Source organism: Octopus bimaculoides, chromosome 14, assembly GCF_046866305.1.
Source record: "Octopus bimaculoides isolate indiv1 chromosome 14, ASM4686630v1, whole genome shotgun sequence".
In the NCBI taxonomy this organism is placed as follows: Eukaryota; Metazoa; Mollusca; class Cephalopoda; order Octopoda; family Octopodidae; genus Octopus; species Octopus bimaculoides.
The window spans coordinates 5,922,223-5,948,068 of NC_142941.1; the positions used below are offsets into that span (position 1 = coordinate 5,922,223).

Here is a 25,846-nt window from a genome sequence, read left to right on the forward strand (position 1 = left end):
TCTTGCAGAGAAAAAAAATCTGCAGAACTTAATGTCTCATTAACTACATTACTTTCTACTGTTATCGCTGAGATTAATTCTGTTTTGTTTTTGTTTTTTTGTTTTTTATGCAGTAATATATTAAAAAGTAAAGATCGCTTTCTCTAATTACTCTGTCTTCTCTTCTTTTGTTTCTTTTGTTTTCCTCTTTTAACATTTGAGTCGCTTTTTTGTTTACCAGTCTTTCTGTTCATTTCACAAATATACAATCCTTCAATGTGTACATGATGACCTTGTCCCTTTTACAAACACAATACCCGAATCAATACACAAATCAAGGATATAATGATGAAACCTTAGAAATGTACGCCTCGAATGCTTCCCATAATTTAGAAATCATCCCCAGAGAGAGCAAATGCATGAGTCATGATCAGTGTTGTCTATAATACACCACTAAGTTCCACACCAGTTTCCTGCTCACATCCATGGGACAACGCTGTTGTCATGAATATTCTCGAGGAAAAGAAGTCTATTCAACTGACGGGCAATAATTTACTCACAAACACACTCCAATCAATGTCTTACATACGCGTTGTTTCTTCTACATTTTTCTTTTTTATTATTGTTAAATATATCTTTTGCCGGTCCTCTGTAGTTTTTTTAAATAATACTTCTAGAACTATACCCATTCACCTTATCCTAACCATCTCTCAATCCTCTTGAACCCTCACTAAATTCTCTTCTTCCCGTTCTTCCCTCTCAGAACTACAACTATCTGATGACTATCAGGGTCACCATTCTATAAATGTTCAAACCGAACATCAATCAACTCAAATAATTTCACCTTTATGGGGAGGCTTAAATATTAATGGATGCCGTCCCACTTATTTATGTATATCTTAAAGTAAAATTGAGACATTATCCATTATATTGATCATCAGTCATCGTATTAGCATTTTCGTAGCTTCATTTATCATAGATTTGATGAGAGAAGAGAATGAGGATCACAGTACATATGGGTTGCTACAAAGCAACACTTTATTGGGGTTAGAATAAAGTAATCCAGCTGAAAATCAATGGTTGCAGGTAGGTGTCTCGAAATTATAATGTTATTGAAGGAGAGACGATGATGCAGGACGTTGTGCCAGCAGCTACAAGGGCTCCCGCAAACGTTATTTATGTTGTTCCATCTCGTTGTAGTCCCCCATAGAGAACATTTTCTTTCTGTAACTGCTGGATAGCAGTGGCATTAAGCAAAGGATGGTATAATCGGACGCAGCACTAAAACTTTTCTGTTATCTTTAGAATAGGAATTTAACGCCAGTCCTTGTAACCAGGCAAACCTACCCAATAAGATCTTGCTAAATAGGGAGTCTGATTATAGCAAATCCAAAAATATATAAAGTGCTATAATATTGTCAATAGAACTGGTGTTATCTTATACATTATCAAACTGAACCTCAATCAACTCATCTGTTTGGGGGAGTAAGGTGAAGGAAATAAACGTGAATTAAAGAGGAGGAGGCAGCCATCAGGGACCGTAGGCATACAATGTGAAGAATAGGACATAAATGACACCACATCACTTGAATGATTAGTACCACAGTTGCATGATAGACAGAAAGATGACCGTTAGATGAATTGTGTGGTAAGGCATGACAGGATCTAGCTTTTGCTTAAATGGACGGTGGTTCTCAAGCACTTCACAGCATCATTAATCCCGTTCGTTTTCCATCTTCTACGTGAGGTTCAACATTTTGAAGTCGGTCTTCACTACGTTATCCCACATCTTTCTGGGTCTTCTTCCAAAAGTTTTATCCAACTATAGCGGTTGCCACGTTCTTATCCAGCTGTTTTATCCATCCGTGCCCCATGACCTTACTAACTCAGTCTTTTCTCTTGCGCATTATTGATTCTTATGCCCATTTTTTTTCTCTCAAAACATTTTTCTTTTGCCGTACATGCAAACTAGCTTTGCACATCCAGCAGAGCATGCGAACTTCCTTTCACTCTACTTTTTATGTGTTTGTATATTAATCCAAGTTTCAAAGATATGTAGCATTGATAAATAGAAAAAATCTGAGAACGGAGACTTGGCGAACACCTACCTCTAAACTAAATTCATCGGTGTATTCTTTAACTCACACCTTGCTGACAACATCCCTGTATGTGTCTTGAATGACTCTCAACAGCCGTTTGTTTACAAGCGGCCGTTACGACTCCGACATCAAGGAATGGAAACTCTGTCAAAAGCTTTCTTTAGAGTGACAATTACTAAGTAGATGGTTTTACTTTTTACTAAATACTTCTTCTGCAGTAGCTGTATTATAGAGAGAAGATCAATAATACTTCTTGCCCGAACGAAACCAAACTACATTTCGTCTATGCTCTCTTTCTCCTAATTAATCGAGTCGTGACTCTTTCAGTAACGTTGATGACCTAGTCCAGTAATTTAAACCCTCTATTGTTACTTCTCACTAAGACATCTCATTTACCCACGTAAGAAAGCTAGCAGAATCATTAGGACGCCCGGCAAAGTCCTTAGCGAAATTTCTTCCGTCTTTACATTCCGAGTTCAAATTGGCGCCGAAGTCGACTTTGTCATTTCCTCGTTTGTAATAGTACTTAGCGGTTTTTCTGCCGATTACACGTCCAGAGTTCAAATGCCGCCGGGGCTGACTTTTCCTTTCATTATTTCGAGGACGAATAAATAACTACCAGTTGAACACTGGGGTCGATGTAATCGACTTACCCACTTCCGGGAATTGTGTTATTTAAGAAACCTAATTAGCAGTTGCACAAGATGTTGATACACTATTGAGGTGTATAAAAGTATGATAGAGACGCAGGAACAGGTACCTGGCTGAAGAGGTGAATACAGAGAATTTGAAAGCAATAATATTCTTAGTTAAAGAATGAATGCCACATATTTTTATATTCTCAGCCTAAAATAATTGTCTCTTGACAAAGAATTTGTGTAACATATCCAACATTTTCGTGATATAAGCACACATACATACATACATATATATATATATATAGAATATATATCTACTACATATGTGGAAAATCGATGTGTGTTTGTTTGTGGTGTTGTTTGCTAACTCCTCCTACATCGTTTTATTGATTTTGATGAAACTTGACACGTGAGTAGAACTCATGTCTTGAAACCTCGTGACATACTAAGATTGTGGAAAAAATTGATAATACGGCCCTGAAAGAGACCTTTATATCTACCTCATATAACTAATTTTTTTAAGCCCCCAAGAGAAATAACCCATAGCACCTGCACAATATTTTTTTAAACACTCAACGAAAATAACCCATTTCGTTTTTTATGCTCGATTACTTCGAATATTCATTTTTTGTGTGTCCTATTTCTAATTTTTGCAGATAATATAAATTTTATACTTTATTTAACACGTGAGTAGAACTCATGTCTGGAAACCTTGTGACATACTTAGATTGTTGAAAAAAATCGATAATAATCTATTGGCCCTTCCAATAGATCTTTCTATCTACTACATATTACTAATATTTTATTTAAACAACCCAAGGGAAATAACCCATACCACCTGCAGTTTTTAGCGAAGCGATCAATATTTGATTCTCACGATCAGCCGACCTAATTCTGCATGTCACTACTCACAGTTTTGAACTGCCAAACATTATTATTACACTTCTTTAATGTGAATCTTGAACCTTTAAGACTTCGTTCATACATTTCTATACATACATACTTTTTGAATGCCCATTACTCCGATAATTCTGCATTTTTAAAGTTACACTTTTTCCATGACAGTAGATAAATTATTTATTCCACAACGTATTTATAGTGGCTTCATTCAGGCATAGCGTGGGTTTGATCCTCGATTGCCAAATTTCACTTAACACTTCAGTAGCGCTTTTCTCACGGTAAAACAATAGTTTTCCTTTGAATGGCAGTAGTTATACATTTCCGAGATGTCTTCTCTAAGCAGAATAATGTATTTGCGTCTCGCCAACCTCAGGAAACTTCTCTATCCAACCTCCGAAAACCTTTCTCACCAACCTCCAACAATCTCCCCCTCCTCCACCTGACACCTTTTTGCACTTTTTTGTGATGGAAAATACACCATTTGTGGCAGTTATACCGAAATTGCTTTCTTATATCAGAGTATTAAAGCGTTTCAATACAACATCTTTACCCCCCACCCGGGAATTACCCGGTACACCAGCTAGTAGATATATATATATATATATATATATATATATATATATATATATATATATATATATATATATATATATATATATATATATATATATTTCTGTGTGAGTTAGAGGTTGAGAAACCAACTAAGGGAGAGTACCTATGCAATATACTGAGAACGACTATATTCACCTACCCACCACTGGACGAAATAACATGGGTCTTATAATATATTACGGGACGTCTTATCTTATTCCCCATTGCTTTACCCAAATCATTGTACTATGATGCACTGCATTTGAATTTCCCATGATAGATCGCTAGCCACTATACCGTTTTCTATTTTCACTCATTGTTCCTTTCTGTCGAAGAGCGTAGGCTCGAAACGTAAAAGAATTTCTCACTTCCTGAGCGTTAAACTAATACATCTGGTTGTTGTTTACACACTCGTCTTCGTCAAGGATAATATACAAAAGTTGTTGAAGAAATACGTTTGTTTGTTCATGATTATTTATAATTATCCATAATTAATATCTCACTAAATTTCATTTTACCCGATTCTTTGATCGTTTCATCCACAGTTATGTGTCATTGGTCAAAGTTTATTTATCTCAATCTAGTGTCTGTAGTGTTAAAAGAAATAAGATATATGTCATCTATATTATATCATAATATAGTATAGATGACATAATAGCAATTCACATGTGATGTGCCAATTTCTTAACCCTATATATGGAACATGTCCAGGCGTGTGATGCAGGATACACCGGATATAAATGCCAAGAAGGTTATTTTCAATACTTTTAAATCCAATATTCCAAAATTCTTTATATTTGATTTAGCGTTTCTGAACGTAGTTGACTTTTTTTCTTTATCCTCAAAGACTACTTCAATGTTAACTTATCTGATATTTCTCTAAGGAGATACAGTAAAAAGTGTATCACTAACATCATAGTCAAATCTCTAAAGTAGAAAATAATCGTTATCTCCATAACTTTTATTGCGTGTAGCCAATGATAACTTATGTATTGGTTTTTGTATTGATATTTTCAGAATGTGAAGTTGGTAGATTTGGTAAAAATTGTACTAAGACATGTCATTGTTTCGAGAACAAACCCTGTAACAGAAAATTTGGAAACTGTTCAGATGGATGTTCTGCTGGATATAAAGGCAACAATTGTCAAAAAGGTATAATTTAAATCTATATAACATTTTAGATAAATATGTTTAAATTAATGCAGCTGACTCTTACTTTATATTTCCTTTTGTCAATAAGACTGCTTCAATGTTAACTCATATCTGAGTTATTTTTTTAAAGATGAGACAATAAAAAGCGTGTCATTGACATCTCATTTATATCTCTGATATCGGAAACTATTACGGCCATTAATTATATTGTGTGTAGCTAATTGTATCTAACCTATTGTTTTTGTATTAATATTTTCAGAATGTGAAGTTGGTAGATTTGGTAGCAATTGTGCTAATATATGTCATTGTATTGACAACAAAAACTGCAGCAGGCAATTTGGAAATTGCTCAGATGGATGTTCTGCTGGATATAAAGGCGACTACTGTCAAAAAGGTATAATTTAAATCTATATAACATTCTAGATAAATATGTTTAAATCAATGCAGCTGATTTCCTTGTATCAATAACGCGATAATGGAGATTTGCAAGCCAGTATACCGAGGAAGGCTGAAAGGTTCATAGGCTGACTATGAAGGAGTGATGCTATAGCTGTAAAAGTTTTCACGCATCAACATCAAGTCTTCTGAATTGTTTCTTTCCAAGTAAATCTATAAAGTTGACAATTATCTGCAAGTTATCATTTATACCGATACAGAATCTTGATTCTTATTGCATATTTTCCTGCTATTTCAATACTCTACTAATGGAAATGTGGTCTACACAGGTTTATAATCAAGTATATATTTTCCAATCTTTTATTCATTTAATACTTCGAAAAGTTATATTGAAAGGTGTGCGTGTGTGTATGTCTATATTTGTGAGTGTACGTGTGTGTGTGTGTGTGTGTGTGTGTGTGCGTTCATGAGTTTATATATATATACATACATACATATATATATATATATATATATATATATATATATATATATATATATATATATATATATATATGTATGTGTATATATATATATATATATATATATATATATATATATATATATATATATATATATATATGTATGTATATATATATATATATATATATATATATATATATATATATATATATATATATATATATATATATATATATATATATATATATATATATATATATATATATATATAATTATGATAAAAGCTTAGAAAACAATTTGTGGGTATGTATAAATATCTCGTTTATTTCCCACGTATATCCTGTTGCAGTCAGAAAAGCCATTCGGTTGATTTAAAGATGAGCTAATCCGGGGCTATCTATTTTATTAATAATTTCCGTTGGCTTGTTGCACCGAATTCAACACAAGCGTTTGTGATTTCTTTAGTGGTGAGACGATTTAACGTCTATTTCTCAGCATATAGGTTAGAAAATGTTTTATTTCTATATTGGTTCTATATCTATACACGTATATGTATGTGTGTATGTATATGTGTATGCATGCATGTAATTATACATATATGCATGTTTGTATGTATATGTGTATGTAAGCATGTATGTATATATGGATTGATACATGTATGTATGTATGTATGTATGCCTGTATGTTTGTATCTGTCTATCCATACATCCACATATATACGTATGTGTGTATGTATGTATGTTTGTATTATGCATGTATGTATGTATGTTTGTATGTATGTATGTATGTATGTATGTATGTATGTATGTATGTGCTGGTGTGTGTGTGCGCCTGTATGCATATATCAGGCACTCAATACATACACGCACAAACACCTAGCTTCTAAACAGACACATTCACACAGAACTTAATTACAGGTGTGTAATCTTACATATATGCCCATATAAACTCAACCATATATTTACAAACCCCAGAAACTGTCTAAACGCAGACATTTTGTCACTTTCGAGCGACTGGCTTGTTATCCCTGAAGAAGAATTTAAACAAATCTCAAAGAAAGACATATTCTTATAGACTTTAATTTTGTGTCTGGATATCCCTAACATTATTTCTTGGTTGTCAATTTTAATTGATTTAATGTGAAAATATCCTGATACTCTATATTAAATATAACAGTTTCATTTGTTTTATTTCTTGTGACAAACCATATGTAGAAGGATTACTTAAATATAAATAGATATCGTTAACTCATTTATATTTATGGTGAAATATCAATAATATTCGTTAGATGTATAATATTCGGTTGGTGGTTCAAATAACATTTATTTTTCCATTTTTAAATACAGGTGATTATCGAAATTGTGAATTATTAAAAGTCATTTAAAATGATTTCCTTACTATGATGGAGGATTATGATGTCATAAACTGATAGAATATTTGAATTATAGTCATTATATTTATGACCATACAGACTGTAGTTGTGTGTAGGTTTTTACATTTACTTTTTACATTTATTAATGGAGCTATTTTCATTGAATGGCTTGACCAAAATTCCCATGTAACTATTTTTATATTAGTCTGTTCTAGTCATACATTTGGTCACGAATATAAAAAGTCGTGTCATTGTTCCGAAAAATGTAACCACATCGAAGGATCGTGATGTGATGCAGGATTGTGACGCAGTATTCACCGGACTGAAATGCCAAGAAGGTTATTTTCCGTAAAAGGTCCAATAACATGAAGAGAGTACTATGGCTAAGGCATTCAGGATACGGAAGAAGGTTTACTCCTGCACATGTGTCACACAAGCCTACCGCAGTGTGATACATGAACGATTTCCAATGTTTAAGAATTAGATAAGCACTCTGACTTCAAGGATAAAACTGAGAAATTAAGAGATAACAGAGTAAACTGTAAATAAATTGTTGTGTGTGTAGAGAATTGCTGCTGTATCTTGAATAAGTAACATCAGGAATCTTCAGACATTGATTTAGAGGTCCAAGTTGATGGTTGCTGGCGGCTGCAGGATGGGAAGACTGAGAGAGAGAGAGTGGGCAGGGAGAATTAGAGAGAGAAAGTAAGTCAGCCATAGAAAAGTTAACAATCTATTCCAGATATAAGTATCATATTCTTTTCTATATCAAATAATGCATGCAGCAAATAGATGTCGTTTATAAAAGTTGAAGAGTATCTATAATTACGTAAAGCCTTTGAATTTCTTTTGTCGAACCGCTGTTATGAAAACGTACACGCAATAAAACCAGATGTTAAACGCATTTATCCCCTATTCTTCATATTGCGTCCTTATTACAGTCCCTCATGATTGCTTCATCTCCTTCTTTTGACTTCACTTCACCTCCTCCAAACTGATATTCATGTAACCCTACCTCTAAACATCCGTCAAACTCTTTTTAGTTTCTAGCACAGTTACTTAAATCCCATTAATCCACCATGTTTTGGTTCATTTATCCTTATTCTCGTTCAGAACTTTACTGTACATTAAAATATGCCCTCACCATTTCTCTCTCTCCCTCTTTCTCTCTCCCTTTCTCTCTCACCCCTCTCTCTCTCCCTCTCTTTCCATCTGGAGAATCTTCATGAAGATACTTGTTCCTCTCTCTCTATCATACATTCATATCCCTCAGTGATGTACCCCACACAGTCTTACGAGAACTTCGTGACATCACTAGTGCTGGTGCCACAACAAAAGCACCCAGTAAACACAGTAAAGCGGTTGGCGTTAAGCCTCTTGTTTTCGTTTTATGCAGAGGTTGTCTACGTCACTGTTTACGTGGAAATTATGGCTGCTTGTTAGTATTTTTCGAGTTTTTACATCAATGGTTCGCATCTTATCAGGTGTCCAACCAAGCAGATCAAATGTTGGTATGAGTACTGGCACTGCAAACACATTGCGGGCCACTGTTTTATTGAATGGAGAGAGTGCTGAAGTTCTTTTTTTTTTTTTTTTGCTGTATCTATGTATGTATGTATGTATGTATGTATGTATGTATGTATGTATGTAGACATAATTCTTTCACAAGCCGTAGGAGAAAACAAATAAAACTGGTTACACAATTTACACGACGGAATGATGTATAAGAAACCGCGATCACGAAATTCTCTCTAGAAAGGACGGCGCTTCGTTGCAGGACTAAATGCGAGCAATATTGAGTGAAGGGGAAAAACAATTACATCGACCCCCCCCACCAGTACTTGACTGATACCTTATTTCATTGGTCCCAGGTATTTAATAATGTTACTTATGAATATGTTTGATTGATGGAAGGGGTATGATGCTTTTTAGTCCATTTTCTAAATACAGGCTCTTGTTATGATTTGCGGACTTGAAGCCGCTACTAGTTAAAGTTATTCTCTTACTATGAAGGTGCTTTTCACGTATTATCAATTGTCCTGATAATGAATTCGTAAAATGCTAGAATTACAGCCTTAATATGTATAGAAAAACAATTTCTGAGTGTGGCTAAGTGTTTACATTTATTCATCGATGTATCATGACCAGAATTTTGTGATGCAGAATACTCCGGATTCATTTCCAACAATACTTTATTTCAGAATGTTCCAATGGTACCTTTGGTCACAATTGTAATGGTTCTTGTCATTGTTCCCTACCATGTTTCCACGTAAATGGATCGTGTCAAGGTGATTGTGATGCAGGATACACCGGATACAACTGCCAAAAAGGTTATTTTCTATACGTTATTCCAAAATTATTAAATTACTTTTTATATTTGATTTAATTGTTCTACTTGTTCAATCTTGTTTATGATAACATATTACGTTAAGGGAAACAAATGTTTAATGTTTATTTACAAACATACAATATCTTAATTATATTTCTGAAGTAGAAAAGTATTATAGACATAACGTTCATTATATTCAACACAGGATATCTAATATTATTTGTTTATACTAATATTTTCAGAATGTGAAGGAGATAGATTTGGTGTAAACTGTAACAGTGTATGTCACTGTGTCGACAACAAAAACTGCAGCAGACGAAATGGAATATGTCTAGATGGATGTGCTGCTGGATATGAAGGCGACAATTGTCAACAAGGTATAACTTAAGTCTATATCATATTTTTTAAAATATGTCTCAATCTGTGGGTTTCTCTCTTTCTAAATATTTCCTGTTATTTCAATAATGCGCCAATGGAAATGAGGACTACACATGTTTATAACCGATTATGCTTTACAAACGTTCATTCACAAAATTCTTTGGAAAGATATCGTGTAATATTTGACGCCTGAAGACTATGGTCATCAAGGGTATGAGAGGTATTGCTATCAAGAAGTCCCAAAGGTGTCAGGTAATGCTGTGTAAGTGCTATGGACAGACTATAGTTAAGCTCCAGGTTCGATGATTATACGAATGAGTTCAACGTAGGTCATATATTAGGGATATATATAATACCTCGCAAACAGCTGTATGACCTTTATAAACAGCTGTATGACATTTATAAATGTTCTGAAAACTATCACAGTCTTGGATTTTTATCCATTCTGTTAATCTATATGTGCATGTGTGTGCGCGCGCCGTGTGTGTGTGCAAACATTAAATTAAATAGAGAGAGATTCAATTGACAATCCAATAATTTATTTGTATTGTAATATAAATTAATATTCTATGAAAATGATATAATATAAGGTAACAAAAAATCATTTAAAAACCAAAAGAGCCAAGTAGCTCTATGTTTCTCCTCATAAATATTTACGAAAAGAAACTTAGATCTACCTGGCTCTTTTGATTTTTTAATGATTTTTATGTTACCTTATATTATATTCGTAGTATATTATATTATATTATAATATAAATGAGTTATTGGGTTGTCGATTGAATCTATTTAATATATTGTTTGTAATTTTGCATTTTATACCTCTATTTATGTGGTATTCAACTGACGTACCAGTGAATTGGATGTGTTTACATACCCCTTTGAAGGCATTATTTTCCTTAGTTTGTTAATATATATATATATATATATATATTTATATATATATATATATGACCGCGTGTGTATCGTTGGCGATTTTCTTTCTCTGTCTTCCCTTCTTTGGGTTTTTCCTATATTTCTGATGAAGAGTTCCACTTGAAAAGTGAGATCCTCTTATTTTTCTTTCCTTTCCTGAGCGTCCAATAACACTGTACTTATTCCATGTCCTCGAGTTGTTGTTTTTTCCTGCTTTTTCTTGCTTGTTCATGCTTGAATTGACGAAGCATATATATATATATATACATATATATATATATATATATATATATATATATATATATATATATATATATATATGTAAGAACTCTTCCTCTTTTGTACGCAAACACCCTAATCTACACATTATAAACAAAAAACATGAACAAAATAAATATTTCTCTGATCAGACCTTTAGACGTAGGAACACCAGATCATTTTCAAAACCTCAACAAAGATTACCTACAAAAAACGGGGGAAAAAACCGGCCTAGAACCAGAAACAATATCAGACCATCCTCTCAGATCACTAAAACCAATACTTACAAATTGAAAAAGAAGATATTTAATTCTGAAAATAGGAAGGCAAACATAACAACACCAGGTAAAATAACACAACGAAAACACAAACTTCAAATCAACACCAACAAAAATAGTAACCATAAACAGAAAAAAAAATCATTTTTTAATGTCAGGACAACAAACACCGGAGAAAGAAACACTCCAAGAAGTAACATACCCAAAACAATTGGACACATAGACCCTAAGATAATTAATCTTTCCAGAAGAGATCTTGACAATGATGAAACCCAACTTCTGTTAAAAGGCCTGAAATTTACACCTACACCAACAGTCAACCACCATGAACTAAAGGAAGATATCCAGAAATTCTGTCGCAAATTACGACTTGTCGAATTCTTCACCACCAATATTAATAATAAAAATAATAATGAAACCGAAGATTCTTTAGTGAGGAATAAATCAAATTTCACCCCACCAAAAGGCAGAAATATCTACCTGGACCAATATATTGACACCCTATCAAACTTCCCCCTAAAACAAAATACCAAAATTAGGCCGAACATTAACAAATCAGAGATATCTGCACTTAAACGCATACAAAACGATGAAACAATAATAATTAAACAAGCAGATAAAGGGGGGGCAATCGTCATCATGGATGTGGAATACTACAAGGATTTAGTTGAGGAACAACTAAATGACACAACCTTCTATTGTGAAATACCCTCGAACATAGACCACCACATCATGAAGAAGATCAACCACTTAGTTTCTAAACACTACAACTCACTCACTGACAATGAAAGAGACTACATCACCAACTTCGAACCAAAACCCAGTAACTTTTACGGCTTACCCAAAATACATAAGTCAGAAGATATTCAACAGGGAGTAAAGGAACAAGGAAGTGAATACATAAAAGTGCTACATCCAAAAGATTTAAAACTTAGACCAATTATAGCTGGCCCAGTATGCCCTACTCACCGTCTAAGCAATTTCATCGACATTCTTTTGAAGCCACTTTGTACATACATACCCAGTTTCATTCGGGATGACATCGACTTTTTATCCCATCTTCCCAAAACCACTGAAACAAATTCAATCCTACTGAGCTTCGATGTAGTAAGCCTATACACAAATATCCCACATGATTTAGGAATAAAGGCGGTTGAATACTGGGTAAACAAACACAGAGAAGCAATTCCCAACAGGTACACGGTGACATTTATACTAGAATCAGTGAGACTTATCCTGGAAAATAATACGTTCTTCTTCAATGGTAAGAACTATATCCAAATTAAAGGCACGGCTATGGGGACGAGGTTTGCCCCCGTTTATGCGAATTCGGTGATGGGTTACTTGGAACAAAAACTCTACCAGGAAATAGAGGAGAGATATAACACCGAATTTAGGAAGCTTATAGAAAAAGCATGGAAGAGATACCTGGACGATTGCTTCATAATCTGGACCAAACCTCAAAGCATTGTGGAAGAATTTAACACCCTCCTGAACAACCTACACCCATCCATCCAATTCACAAAGGAGATGAACAGTAGCAAATTACCATTTCTAGATATAATGGTAATTAAAAAGAACACCGCCATTACCACAGATATATATTACAAACACACAGACACACACCAATACTTGAACTTTAAATCGTGCCATCCACCCCATACAAAACGCAACATACCATACTGCCTAGCCAGGAGAATATGTACTATTGTAGAGGATATAGAGACCAGAAATCAACGCCTGATGGAACTGAAAGAATTTCTGGTGAAGCAAAAATACCCATCACGATTCATAGAAAATTGTATTCAGCGGGCTTCGAAAATACCCATACAACAACTGAGGACACCGCAAAGAAAAGACAAACAGGAAAAGATCATTCCATTTATAGTGACACAAAATCCATGCCACCAGAACATCTTTAATATCGCCAAAGCGAACTTACCGATCCTTGCACAAAGTAAGGAATTGAGAAATATCATTACAGATCAAAATATAACTCTCACTAAGAGACAACCTAAAAACTTGAAAAAACTATTAACAAAGGCAAGGTTTGACCTCAGCAACAAAAATCAAACATTCACTGTATCCAAATGCAATGATAGCCGATGCGGCACATGCCGATCAATCCATACCGGCCCATATATGAACACAAAAACAGGGAAAATATTCACCAATGCGAACATGAACTGCAAAAGTAGAAATCTAATCTACTGCATCAAATGCCCTAATTGTGAAGAATTGTACGTTGGCCAGACAGGTAATGCACTATCGGAACGCTCACGGGTACATCGACAACAGATTAAAAACCCAGAAGTCCGCCAAATACCACTGAGTAACCATCTAGCAACATGTGGTCATCAAACTTTTATTATATTTCCATTCCATAAACTTTACAACCGGAATGAAATTGAAAGAAAATGCAAAGAAAAGGACTTTATTAAGAAATTCAAACCCACTCTTAACAAACAATGATTAAATCCATCTTACTTGGGGTTTAAAAATCTTATCCCTGTAACCAAAACACAAAAAATCTCTCAGATATCATCATTTCTATAAATAGATTTGGCATCATTTCTAAGAACAGCCAAACACCTACTGGGGTTTAAAAATCTTATCCCTACAACCCACACAAAACAATAAATTAAAATATCATCATGTCTAAAAATAGATTTAATATCAATTCTAAAAATAGCCAAACACCTACTGCTGCCGTCCAAAGGAATTGGTATAAAAGACAGAAAACCAGCCAACTTATTACAGTCTGTTAAAGTCTGTCATACCGGCCATGACGAAGGGAAATAGCCCTGAAACTCGAGTCGCATTTATATATATATATTTATATTTATATATTTATATATTTGATCCTTTATATTGAACACTCAATATTTCATCTACATTCAATACTTTCTTTCATGGTGCCATCCATTTTTATTTTATTTTATTTTATATTGTATATTGTATATCATATATATTGTATATTCCATATTCTATACCCCACATTAGTTCTGCAGGAATATAAATAAAACATAAAAAACAGACAGTGTTGGAACTCTTTTAAGCAAAATAATATATTCCTCTATACACAATCATACAAAAAAATCCACCTTTTTTGTATTTATTTTTACTCGCATATATATATATATATATATATATATATATATATATATATATATATATATATATATATAACACTTACTTGGAAAAGGATGCGTGGCTTTCAGTCATATAATAATATAAATAAATATATATATATATGCATATATACTTACATATATGTTCATACTTATATATATATATATATATATATATATATATATATATATATATGCATATATTGGTACAGGACGTCACAAAACGTAAAGAACATGAAATACGAAGGGAAGATTTTTATGCAAGCAACGAGAGAAACAAATGGAAAACAAGACAATTAACATAAAGAATGACCCTTCATCAGTTGTCGCCTCTTTATCTACTCCGCATTTCGAGGAATTCACGACGACATGTGTCTTTGAGATACAGTTGCTCCCGTGAACCAAAATAAAATTTGCGATTTGCGAAGGGTTCAAGTTGGCAACAAAAACAGGACAGTGAAAACAAAGAGTGATGGACGCTAGGCCAGACGAGGTAAGGTGGCGAGCTCTGGAGGAACATTCTTTGAGAGGAGAAAGATAGGAGACAGATAAGTATGCATCTGGTCTGTGCGACAGACCGAAAGAAAAGAAAATGATCACGTGAGGAAAAGAAAGATGGGCGATGGTACCCATATAAACATATAATATGTAAGTGTGTACATATATGTATGTATTCATGATAAAACTCCGAGTTTCGGATGCCGGAGCGAAAAACCCCGTCGCCATCTCTTCAGTTATTTGGCCATTGAAAAATGCTATGAAAATGACCATTAAACAAAGGGAAATTACTGTGTGGTTGACCTTTATTAAGACAAAAGAGCTATTAGAATGACCGTTAAGTGAGGGGAGGAAGAAAAGGTAAGGGAGTAAAAATGTCCATAGTATACGCGTAAGTGCACCAGTCCATACATATACGTGTATATACTCATCCACCTTCGCCAATATATATATATATTGGCGAATGTGTGGGTGAGCATGTGTGTGTTTCAAGTGAAGGTGGATGAGTATATACACGTATATGTACGTAGGTGTGCGGGCACGCATGTGTATGTATGGACTGGTGCACTTACGCGTATACTATGGACATTTTTACTCCGTGGGCATCGGTACCATTTTCCTCTTTCTCCGTTTCCATTCTCCGAACTTTCCATCTTTCCGACGAAGGGCTACGCCCGAAACGTCGTACACTCTCTCTTTCATTTCGCGAGCGTCCAATAACACTATCCGTATCACGTCCTCACTTTGTTGTTTTTTGTTATTGTTTTTTGTGTTTTTTTTTAACTTATATATATATATATATATATATATATATATATATATATATATATATATATACGCATACACGCACACGCACACATGCGCGCAACACGCTAGTACCCATACTCGCGCGCGCAAACAAATGTTATGCGCAAAAAAGAAACAGGGCTAATGGCAAAATACAGAAAAATGTGTAAAAAGTGTGAAAAAGCTATAAGGGCAAAACACTTCTATATGCACACATTCTCGCATGCGCGCACACACACACGTCTATATACGCACGTATCTGCACACACGTACACATCCACAAGCGCGAACAAAAGGTTTCATGTACACGTATATAGACGCACAGGAAAAAAATCAGGGTGGAAGGGCGAATACAGAAAAAATATGTGTAAAAAATATACAAAACAATATCTCTATAAATATGTAAAAAATATATATAAAATATATAAGAAATCTAACTGAAAAGTATAGAGAGACAAAAAAGCTTGTACATAGACACAATATCGAAAGCAAGTCCTATCAGTAATCTCGGCGGGGGGGGGGCAAAAACGTAACAAATATTTAGCCACATGTGGACATGATCCGAAAAGTTCAGTTCTTGAATTTAGACATGTGGCGGGGTCTAAGCTGCATTTCCGGATGAGCCATCTTTCCATATCACAAAGACTACACTTTCCGCTGTCATTGGTGTAAGGTTTACACTTGGATAAGATCTTCCAATGGATGTTGTAACTGATACCTTTGTCTTTTAAGGACCATATATGACTGGATAATTTGGTCGTTTTCCTTTTATCCCAGTGCTTGAAGCTCAAGTTGTGATTATTGAATCTGGCCTTGAAATTACCCCCTGTAAGCAAATATTGATGTCTAATTGAAATTGTTTTCATATTATACGGTACGTCTCTTGCAGTTTTTTAGGAAGTCATACAGATATCGTAGACTGATTTGTATGTCAGTCATAGCATTATTACTCTGAAATGAATAGTTTTCTTTGGATATCAGCGTTTATTAATCAGAGTAATGCCCTAAAAAATACTTATCTACACGAAAGGTTCAAGGCTTTGATGCAGAGAAACTTCGTCCTGGGCGTTGGTTGAAGAGTTTATAGGCTGACCAAGATATGGAAAATACAATTAAATGAGGTTTATTTTTCAACTTAATACCCCTTACATTCAATACAATTCTTCTGTTGGGGTTGCAGTGCTTGGATCCCATTGCTGAAGAAGCATTCAACCCGTTGGTCAAAAAGGTCAACAGCGGATATAACATTACAATCCTAGTTCCCAGCCAAATGACTTTTCATGTTGGGAAACAGACAGTTGTCAGATGGGACCAAATCAGGAGAGTAGGGTAAGTGATCAACTAGTTCAAAGACACAGTCACACACAGCAGCCATTAAAATCAAGGACTTCTCTGCTGGAGAATTGTTCTGGTGAAGCAAAGCCACTTTCATCAGTTTTCCTAGACATTTGGTGTTGATAGCATTTCGCGACTGCCTCAGTACGTTGGCACAGTACTCTCCATTGGTGGTGTCGCCCTTTTGAAGATTCTCAATAAACACAATGCCTTTCGCGTCCCCCAATATTCTGGCTATCATCTCCCCTACAGATTAAACGGACTTGGCCTTCTTAGAAGTAGTTGAGGAAGGATGTTTCACTGAATGGAGTGTCTCTTTGTCTCTGACCCAAAGTGATGAATCTAACACTCATCCTGGATGTGGAAACGTTCAAAGAGACCAGCTGGGTCTACCTCGAACAATGTCGGATTTTTCCTTGATGTGATCTGCCTTTTGTGATTTTGATCAGGTGTCAGATGTGACACCCACCGAGCAGAAACCTTGGTCATGCCAAGTTTATTGTTCAGAATATTCTCATCTCTTTCATGGGTTATGCTAATAGCATTGGCTATTTGGCTTTTGGTCACACGCCTGTCACCATCTCTATAGAGTGAACACGAACATTGTTTTCCTGGCTCATGGCAGTTTCAGGGCCTCCAGACCTTGCGTCAACGTCAGCACTCACCCCCACTCGCTAAATTCAACTGCCCACTTTTGCAATGTTGATAAAGCTGGAATGTCATGCCCTAATGTAGCAACCATGACAGCATGATATAGTTAATATAGTTTACTTAATATAGTTTACAAAATGAGTTTCATCCAAGTATCTGGAAAGTATTTATTTCCATCTTAATAATCTATTTGTCCATTTTTCACACGAGATAAATTATATTTCTTTATCTTGAAATAAAATTGATGGACAAGAATAACTTTACTTCGTTGCGGCAGATTTTACCCTCTATATAAGAGCATAAAATTATCCTGATAGCAATTCGTCTGTAACCACTTCGATTTCAGAATGTCCCAATGATAGATTTGGTCTTGGATGCCGTGAGTTATGTCGTTGTTCGGAAAAGTGTAACAGCACTGACGGGTTCTGTCCAGGTACATGTAATGAAGGATACCACGGTTTCAACTGCCAAGAAGGTTAATTTCAATACATTTTATTCTAATAGTATTAATTTCTCTATATTTGATTGAATCGTTTTAGGCGTAGATAACTTTCTTACTTATCATAAGAGACTACAATAATGTTATCATAACTCCGATATTTATCTCTAGACATGCAATGAGATATATACTGTTGATTTCATAATTAGAATTCTAAAGTTAGAAACTATTAGAGACAAGCGCTTTATTACTTGTAGCTAATGATATCTAATGTAATATTTTATATTAATGTGTTCAGTGTGCAGAGAGGGTAAATTTGGTGTCAATTGTAATGATGTATGTCATTGTGTTGACAACAAAAACTGCAACAGACAAAATGGAAGCTGTTCAGATGGATGTTCTGCTGGATATCAAGGTGTCAGTTGTCTGCAAGGTATAATTTAAATCTATATGTATATTTTTTTTTTTTTGATGAAACACATATCTCAATTAATACAGCTGTTCCTTTCTTAGATTATCCCTGATATTTTAGTAAATCTTTATATTTGTACAAACGGAAATGAAATCAGCACTGTCTATAAAGGAATATATCTTCTAAACATTCATTTATTAACTACTTTTTCTATGTTATACTGAAAGATGACACACCCAAACATAATATTAATTTTAAATATATATATATATATATATATGTCCCCATATTTTGATGTCTTCAGTTTAACATGCGTGTACGTTAAGATCAGTCAAAAATATAAAATATGGCTTACTCCTTCGATAATTATTCTAATTGAAGAGGTAGTCCGTAACTGTTAATATTGCACACCTTTTACATATTGATTTACGATCCTGATAGATTGTATGAAATTTATACAAAAGATAAATGTGATGCCATACTATTCATGTCTTACTCATGCACAGTATATGTGCCAGTGGAATCATATAAATATATTTTGCCAGTAAAAGTAGGGTATGGTCATGTTATTCATAACAGTTTTAACTACATAATTAACTGTTTTGTTATATCTCACAACAATATATATGTATATTACTAATTCTTCAAATATGAAACTAGAGTTTATGTTAGAATTTATGCTATACGAAATAAAAGCAGAAACCAAAATGTAGAACCGATATCTAACTGATAAACACGTTTTGTAACAAGATGGGATATATAGTAAATTATCAACAATTGTGGTTTTCTTTTATTATATAGCATATTAATTGATATCAACATCGTAGACTAATGCCATAAATACCCTAAATATTACATCTTTATAAATCCCACCAACAAAACATAACTATTGTTAGAAGTTGGAAAATGCAGATAGTTAATTGAAATTATTTTCATATTATACGCTACATCTCTTGTATTATTTAGGTTGATCTACATATGCTGCAATATCAACATCATAAACTGATTTGTATTTCACTCATAGCATTATTACTCTAAAATGACTAGTTATCTTTAGGTATCAGCGTTTATTAATCATAGTAATGCCACAAAATGACTGATCTACACGAATGGTGTATGGTTTTGATGCACACAATATTCGTGCTGGACGAGTTCATAAGCTGACCAAGACACTCACATGGAATAACATCAACGAGTTTTATATTTCAAAATAGTCCCCCTTGCAGTCCACACATTTCTTCAATCGGAGTTTCAGTGTTTGGATCCCATTGCTGAAGAAGCATTCAACCCGTCGTTAAAAAATATCGACAGCCGATATGACATCATCGCCATTGCGATCCTAGTTCCCAGCCAAGTGTCCTTTCATGTTGGGACACAGACAGTTGTCAGATGGGACCAAATCAGGAGAGTAGGGTAAGTGATCAACTAGTTCAAAGACACAGTCACACACAGCAGCCATTAAAATCAAGGACTTCTCTGCTGGAGAATTTGTTCTGGTGAAGCAAAACCACTTTCATCAGTTTTCCCAGACATTCGATGTTGATAGCCTTTCGCAACTGCCTCAGTAAGTTGCCACAGTACTCTCCATTGATGGTGTCGCCCTTTTGAAGATACTCAATAAACACAATGCCTTTCGCGTCCCCCAATATTCTGGCTATCATCTCCCCTACAGATTAAACGGACTTGGCCTTCTTAGAAGTAGTTGAGGAAGGATGTTTCACTGAATGGAGTGTCTCTTTGTCTCTGACCCAAAGTGATGAATCTAACACTCATCTTGGATGTGGAAACGTTCAAAGAGACCAGCTGGATCTACCTCGAACAATGTCGGATTTTTCCTTGATGTGATCTGCCTTTTGTGTTTTTGATCAGGTGTCAGATGTGACACCCACCGAGCAGAAACCTTGGTCATGCCAAGTTTATTGTTCAGAATATTCTCATCTCTTTCATGGGGTATGCTAATAGCATTGGGTATTTGGCTTTTGGTCACTCGCCTGTCACCATCTCTATAGAGTGAACACGAACATTGTTTTCCTGGCTCATGGCAGTTTCAGGGCCTCCAGACCTTGCGTCAACGTCAGCACTCACCCCACTCGCTAAATTCAACTGCCCACTTTTGCAATGTTGATAAAGCTGGAATGTCATGCCCTAATGTAGCAACTTGATATCAATTCGTCTGTAACCACTACGATTTCAGAATGTCCCAATGATAGATTTGGTCTTGGATGCCGTGAGTTATGTCGTTGTTCGGAAAAGTGTAACAGCACTGACGGGTTCTGTCCAGGTACATGTGATGAAGGATACCACGGATTCAACTGCCAAAAAGGTTATTTTCAATACATTTTATTACGCATGATTTATTGTTTTTTTTTTTTTAATATTATTAAATCAGCGTATTTAACTTACTTTTTTATAATAAAATTGCTTGAGTTTTAATAACGAGTTATTTCAAATTTCATTATATGGAGTAAAGATGTATGTTTTCATACCTCTTTATATCTCTAATGCAGAAAATTAGTATCGTCATTATATTAAGAGTACGGAAGTAAAGCCATCTTATGTATTTTGTCTTCGTTGATATTTTCAGTGCTTTAAGTAGCTCAGTTCGCTACAGATTATATGGAAACATGCCACTTTATCAACATTTATCAACAACATGCGATGGACAAAACTTTATCAGATGGATTTCATTAACTGAGTTAATAGAAATTTGATCTGCTCTGATATGAAGCTGAATATATTTTCTAAACGTTCGTTCATGAAACATTCCGTAACTTAATAAAAGTGGAACATAATACCACGAAATACGTTTGTAATGTAACATGTAAATTAAGTTAAACGAGGTGGTTCGGAGGTAATATACAACTCGAGTGAATTGGTCGGTGGCCTATGATAACGACTGTATCATATCATGTTGATTTACAATGTTAATATCAAGAGGAAAAGAATGAAGACCACTTATTGTGTGATCCTGAAATTAACAGGTGAGGCAGAGTATAAATGAGAATTTAATAGTGTCATAGACAACTTATTTCTCTAATTGTTTGATAAATCAATTGATTCTTTGATTCTTCGATATATAAGGAGTTTGATATATTATAAAGACATTAAATACCAGATTTATTAGGAATGAATGTGTAATGTGAGGCATTTAATGTAGTTCTCAGTTATACTACATCTTTCTAAGAACATCTCAACGAAATGTCAAATGGCCAGTTGAAAAGATGCTCCAGTTATGTCTTCTAAGCAATATTAATCTGTGTTCACTCTGACTACACGTGAAAACCAATGTCGGTTATTGTTTTTTTCTCTTCTTCTTTACAGCCTCCACCTATAGTAAAGTTATCGTTCATACTCTGCCTCATGAAAGGCTTTTGATAGTTTCTGGTCATACAGTCCCCTATCCATTGCAGTTTTATATCATACCCTTCTCAGCTTTATTTGATCTTATTTTCACACAGTTTTGTTCTGCTAAACCTTGTCATGCATTGGTTACCCTGCACATAGTTCTCTTCCTAACATATCAATGTGATATTATCCATTTTATAATTTGATTTTAGTTTGCAATGGTTTCTGTTGTTGCATCGCCAAGCTTTCCTTTACCGCCTTCGTTTATCACGGCGTTAGTTTCTGTATATTTGGCATCCATAAAGATTGAAAGTTAGATTGTTTTTGCTTTTTGCGATCTATGCATCCAAGAATAGTTTACTCTCTATTCTTTCGTGCAAGTTGTTTTGATTAATTATGAATGGTTGTTCATCGGAACACCACTGATAATGGCGGGGAAGCCATCAAAATTAACGGTTGAAAAACAATAATATAAGTAAATATAAGACATTGCAATTTAGAAAGAATTTAATAAAATGATTTCAAAATAATATAAAGAAAATAAAGAATATTACTGGTTTCGATAATGAATCTCATCTTATTACATAGCAGTAAAAAATTCATAAACATTTGCAGTAAAAACAGTTTGTCTTCTGCCTGGTGGTCAAAAACAGGTTTGGAGATTTTTCGTTGAAATCTTCTTCAAATATAGTTGGATAAAAAGTTCAGGGTGTTAGAGATAAAGAAAGGGGGTGGAGTTGTCTATTTCTAAAAGCAATAAACAATACTCTGTGGATTCCTCTCAAGGGTGTGGCTTAAAGGCATTTATTGAATGGGTTTTGTGTCCAATTGTGTGTGTGCGCCCGACGAGCGTGTGCGTTTGTAGTGAATGTTCTTTCAATGTGTTTGGAATGTGACTAGCTGTGTGTTGATAGGTGTGTATCCTGTGATGAATGTATTGTGAAAGAAAACTTGGGAATTTCGTTTGCGTTTACTCTTTTACTCTTTTACTTGTTTCAGTCTTTTGACTGTGGCCATGCTGGAGCACCGCCTTTTAGTCGAGCAAATCGACCCCAGGACTTATTCTTTAGAAGCCTAGTACTTATTCTATCGATTTTTTTGCCGAACCGCTAGGTTACGGGGACATAAACACACCAGCATCGGTTGTCAAGCGATGTTGGGGGGACAAACACACACATACAAACATACACACACACATACATATATATATATACATATATACGACGGGCTTCTTTCAGTTTCCGTCTACCAAATCCACTCACAAGGCTTTGGTCGGCCCGAGGCTATAGTAGAAGACACTTGCCCAAGATGCCGCGCAGTGGGACTGAACCCGGGACCATGTGGTTGGTAAGCTAGCTACTTACCACACAGCCACTCCTACGCCTTTGATGTTTTTTTTTTAGTGTCTCCACTTGTGTGTATGTGTGTGTGTTTTTGCATTGGTTTCTTTTGTGTGTATGTGTTTGTGAGTTTGTGTATGTGTACAGACGTGTGTGTGTGTGTTTGTGCTTCAGTGTATGTGCAGAGGTGTATTTTTTTGCGATTTTTCCTTTGTCCGTATGTGTGTGTGCATGTGTGTATGTGTGTATGTGTGTTTGTGTGTTTGTTTGTACGTGTGTTTGTGATTGTATGTGTTTGTGTGTGTGTGTGTGTGTGTGTGTGTGTGTGTGTGTGTGTGTGTGTGTGCAGAGGTGTGTGAACGCTTTTGTGATGTTTTTTTTTTGCGTGTATGTGTGTGTGAAAAGAAAACACTTAATCTTAGATTTGGCCCCAAGCAGTAGAAAATACTCCCTCAGAAAAGAATAGAAAATAATTCACAATCTCTTCCCAAATCTAGGATGCATACTATCTCTTTGTCGATTTCCTCCTCCAATTCCACACAGATTTCCTTCTGACATTATCAGATACCAGTTTATTCTTAGGGTCTCATGCAACTTCCTGATCTATCAAGGATACGTCTGTCAAGGATACGTCCGATCACATTATGTATGTAACTCCTTTAGGTACTGAGAGGCCTAGCCGACGTGGAGTACACGAACTGTTCCTGGTTGGTCACTACTTCTTTTGCCATCCCTTCTACATCCTTGCAACAGTCAATATGGTCGGTATATTAATAAATATTCCTTGATCGTTTACTTCTGATGATGACCATCTGTGCGTGAAATATATCATGTTATTAAATTTATTCCTTTTTCCGCATTGTAAAAATCTGCCTTAGTTTGCTCATTTTACTAATATTTATAGTAAAGCCGCTTATATTGGTTTTAAATTTGGGCACAAAGCCAGTAATTTTGAGGGAAGGGCTGAGTCGATGACATCGACTCTACTAATTAACTGGTATTTATATTGTCGACAGCGAAAGGATGAAAGGTAAAATCTTCCTCAGTGGAATTTTATCTAAGAACTTAAAGACGGGCGAAATACCACTAAACATTTTGATCGGTGTGGTTAAGATCTTGCTATCTCACCGCCTTATAATTTCACTAAAATTAAAAGCAACCTACGAATGGTATGAATGGCGTTAAACAATTCAAAGAAAACAACATGAATAGCAGCAGAAAGCATAAAAGTGTACTGTGTCCTCAAATTTCCTCTTCGATGTACTGAATTTGTAACTGTAGAGGAGACACTCATTGACCACCAGCGACCACGAAGAAAAAATTTGGTTGGCTGTGAGTATATGCTATTGACGATGCCTAAGGAGCTGGAAATGCATCCATCAAACATTCTTTGCAGCAGCTGTTGCGATGATTTTCATCTAACGCCGATATGTATTTTGTTCCTAAACACAGCACATCCGTAAGACATAACACCGGAACACTACCGTAGTAAATTTGTTTCATTTTGTACCTACACTGCATATGATGCGCAGATGACTATGGCTGTTTACGCACACTCACACACACTTAAATATATTAATATATGCGTGTGCATTTCTGTGTAATATATATGCATATATGTGAATATATATATATATATATATATATATATATATATATATATATATATATATATATATATATATGTGTGTGTGTGTGTGTGTGTGTGTGTACATATATATATGTATATATATATGTATATATATATATATATATATATATATATATATATATATATATATATATATATATATATATATATACATATACATATATACATACATATACATATACATATATATATATATATACATATATATACACAAACACGCATATACATACATATATATATATATATGTGTGTGTGTGTGTGTGTATATATATGCGTGCGTGTGTCTGTGTGTCTGTGTGTGTCTTTTTGTGTGTATTTGGTTGGTTGTGAGTGTATAAGTAAACAATACATAAGTAAATAATACATTTATTCTCATTTTCCAGAGAAACGTGGTAAAATTTTGCTGCTGAGTGCATTAGTTTCATTTCTCCTACTTGTATTAATAATCGTAGGAATGGTGGTTGCATTTTGGTATTGGTATGTGGATATTTTTATATTTCCTTTTTTGTTTTTT

At 34.6% G+C, this 25,846-nt stretch overlaps 1 protein-coding gene across 3 annotated transcripts in view; it reads left to right on the forward strand.

Moving 5' to 3' along the window:
• Positions 1–25,846, forward strand: part of LOC106876629 (uncharacterized) — a 72,016-nt gene that overhangs the window by 22,792 nt on the left and 23,378 nt on the right. For 2 of the 3 annotated variants that reach the window (XM_089363160.1, XM_089363161.1), the window contains exons 10-16: positions 5,225–5,359; positions 5,619–5,753; positions 9,791–9,919; positions 10,161–10,295; positions 18,883–19,017; positions 21,191–21,319; positions 25,716–25,809. In XM_089363160.1, coding sequence (XP_089219286.1) covers positions 5,225–5,359; positions 5,619–5,753; positions 9,791–9,919; positions 10,161–10,295; positions 18,883–19,017; positions 21,191–21,319; positions 25,716–25,809 — 892 coding nt within the window. The remainder of the gene's footprint in view (positions 1–5,224; positions 5,360–5,618; positions 5,754–9,790; positions 9,920–10,160; positions 10,296–18,882; positions 19,018–21,190; positions 21,320–25,715; positions 25,810–25,846) is intronic. The other variant, XM_089363162.1, reaches the window with a different exon arrangement.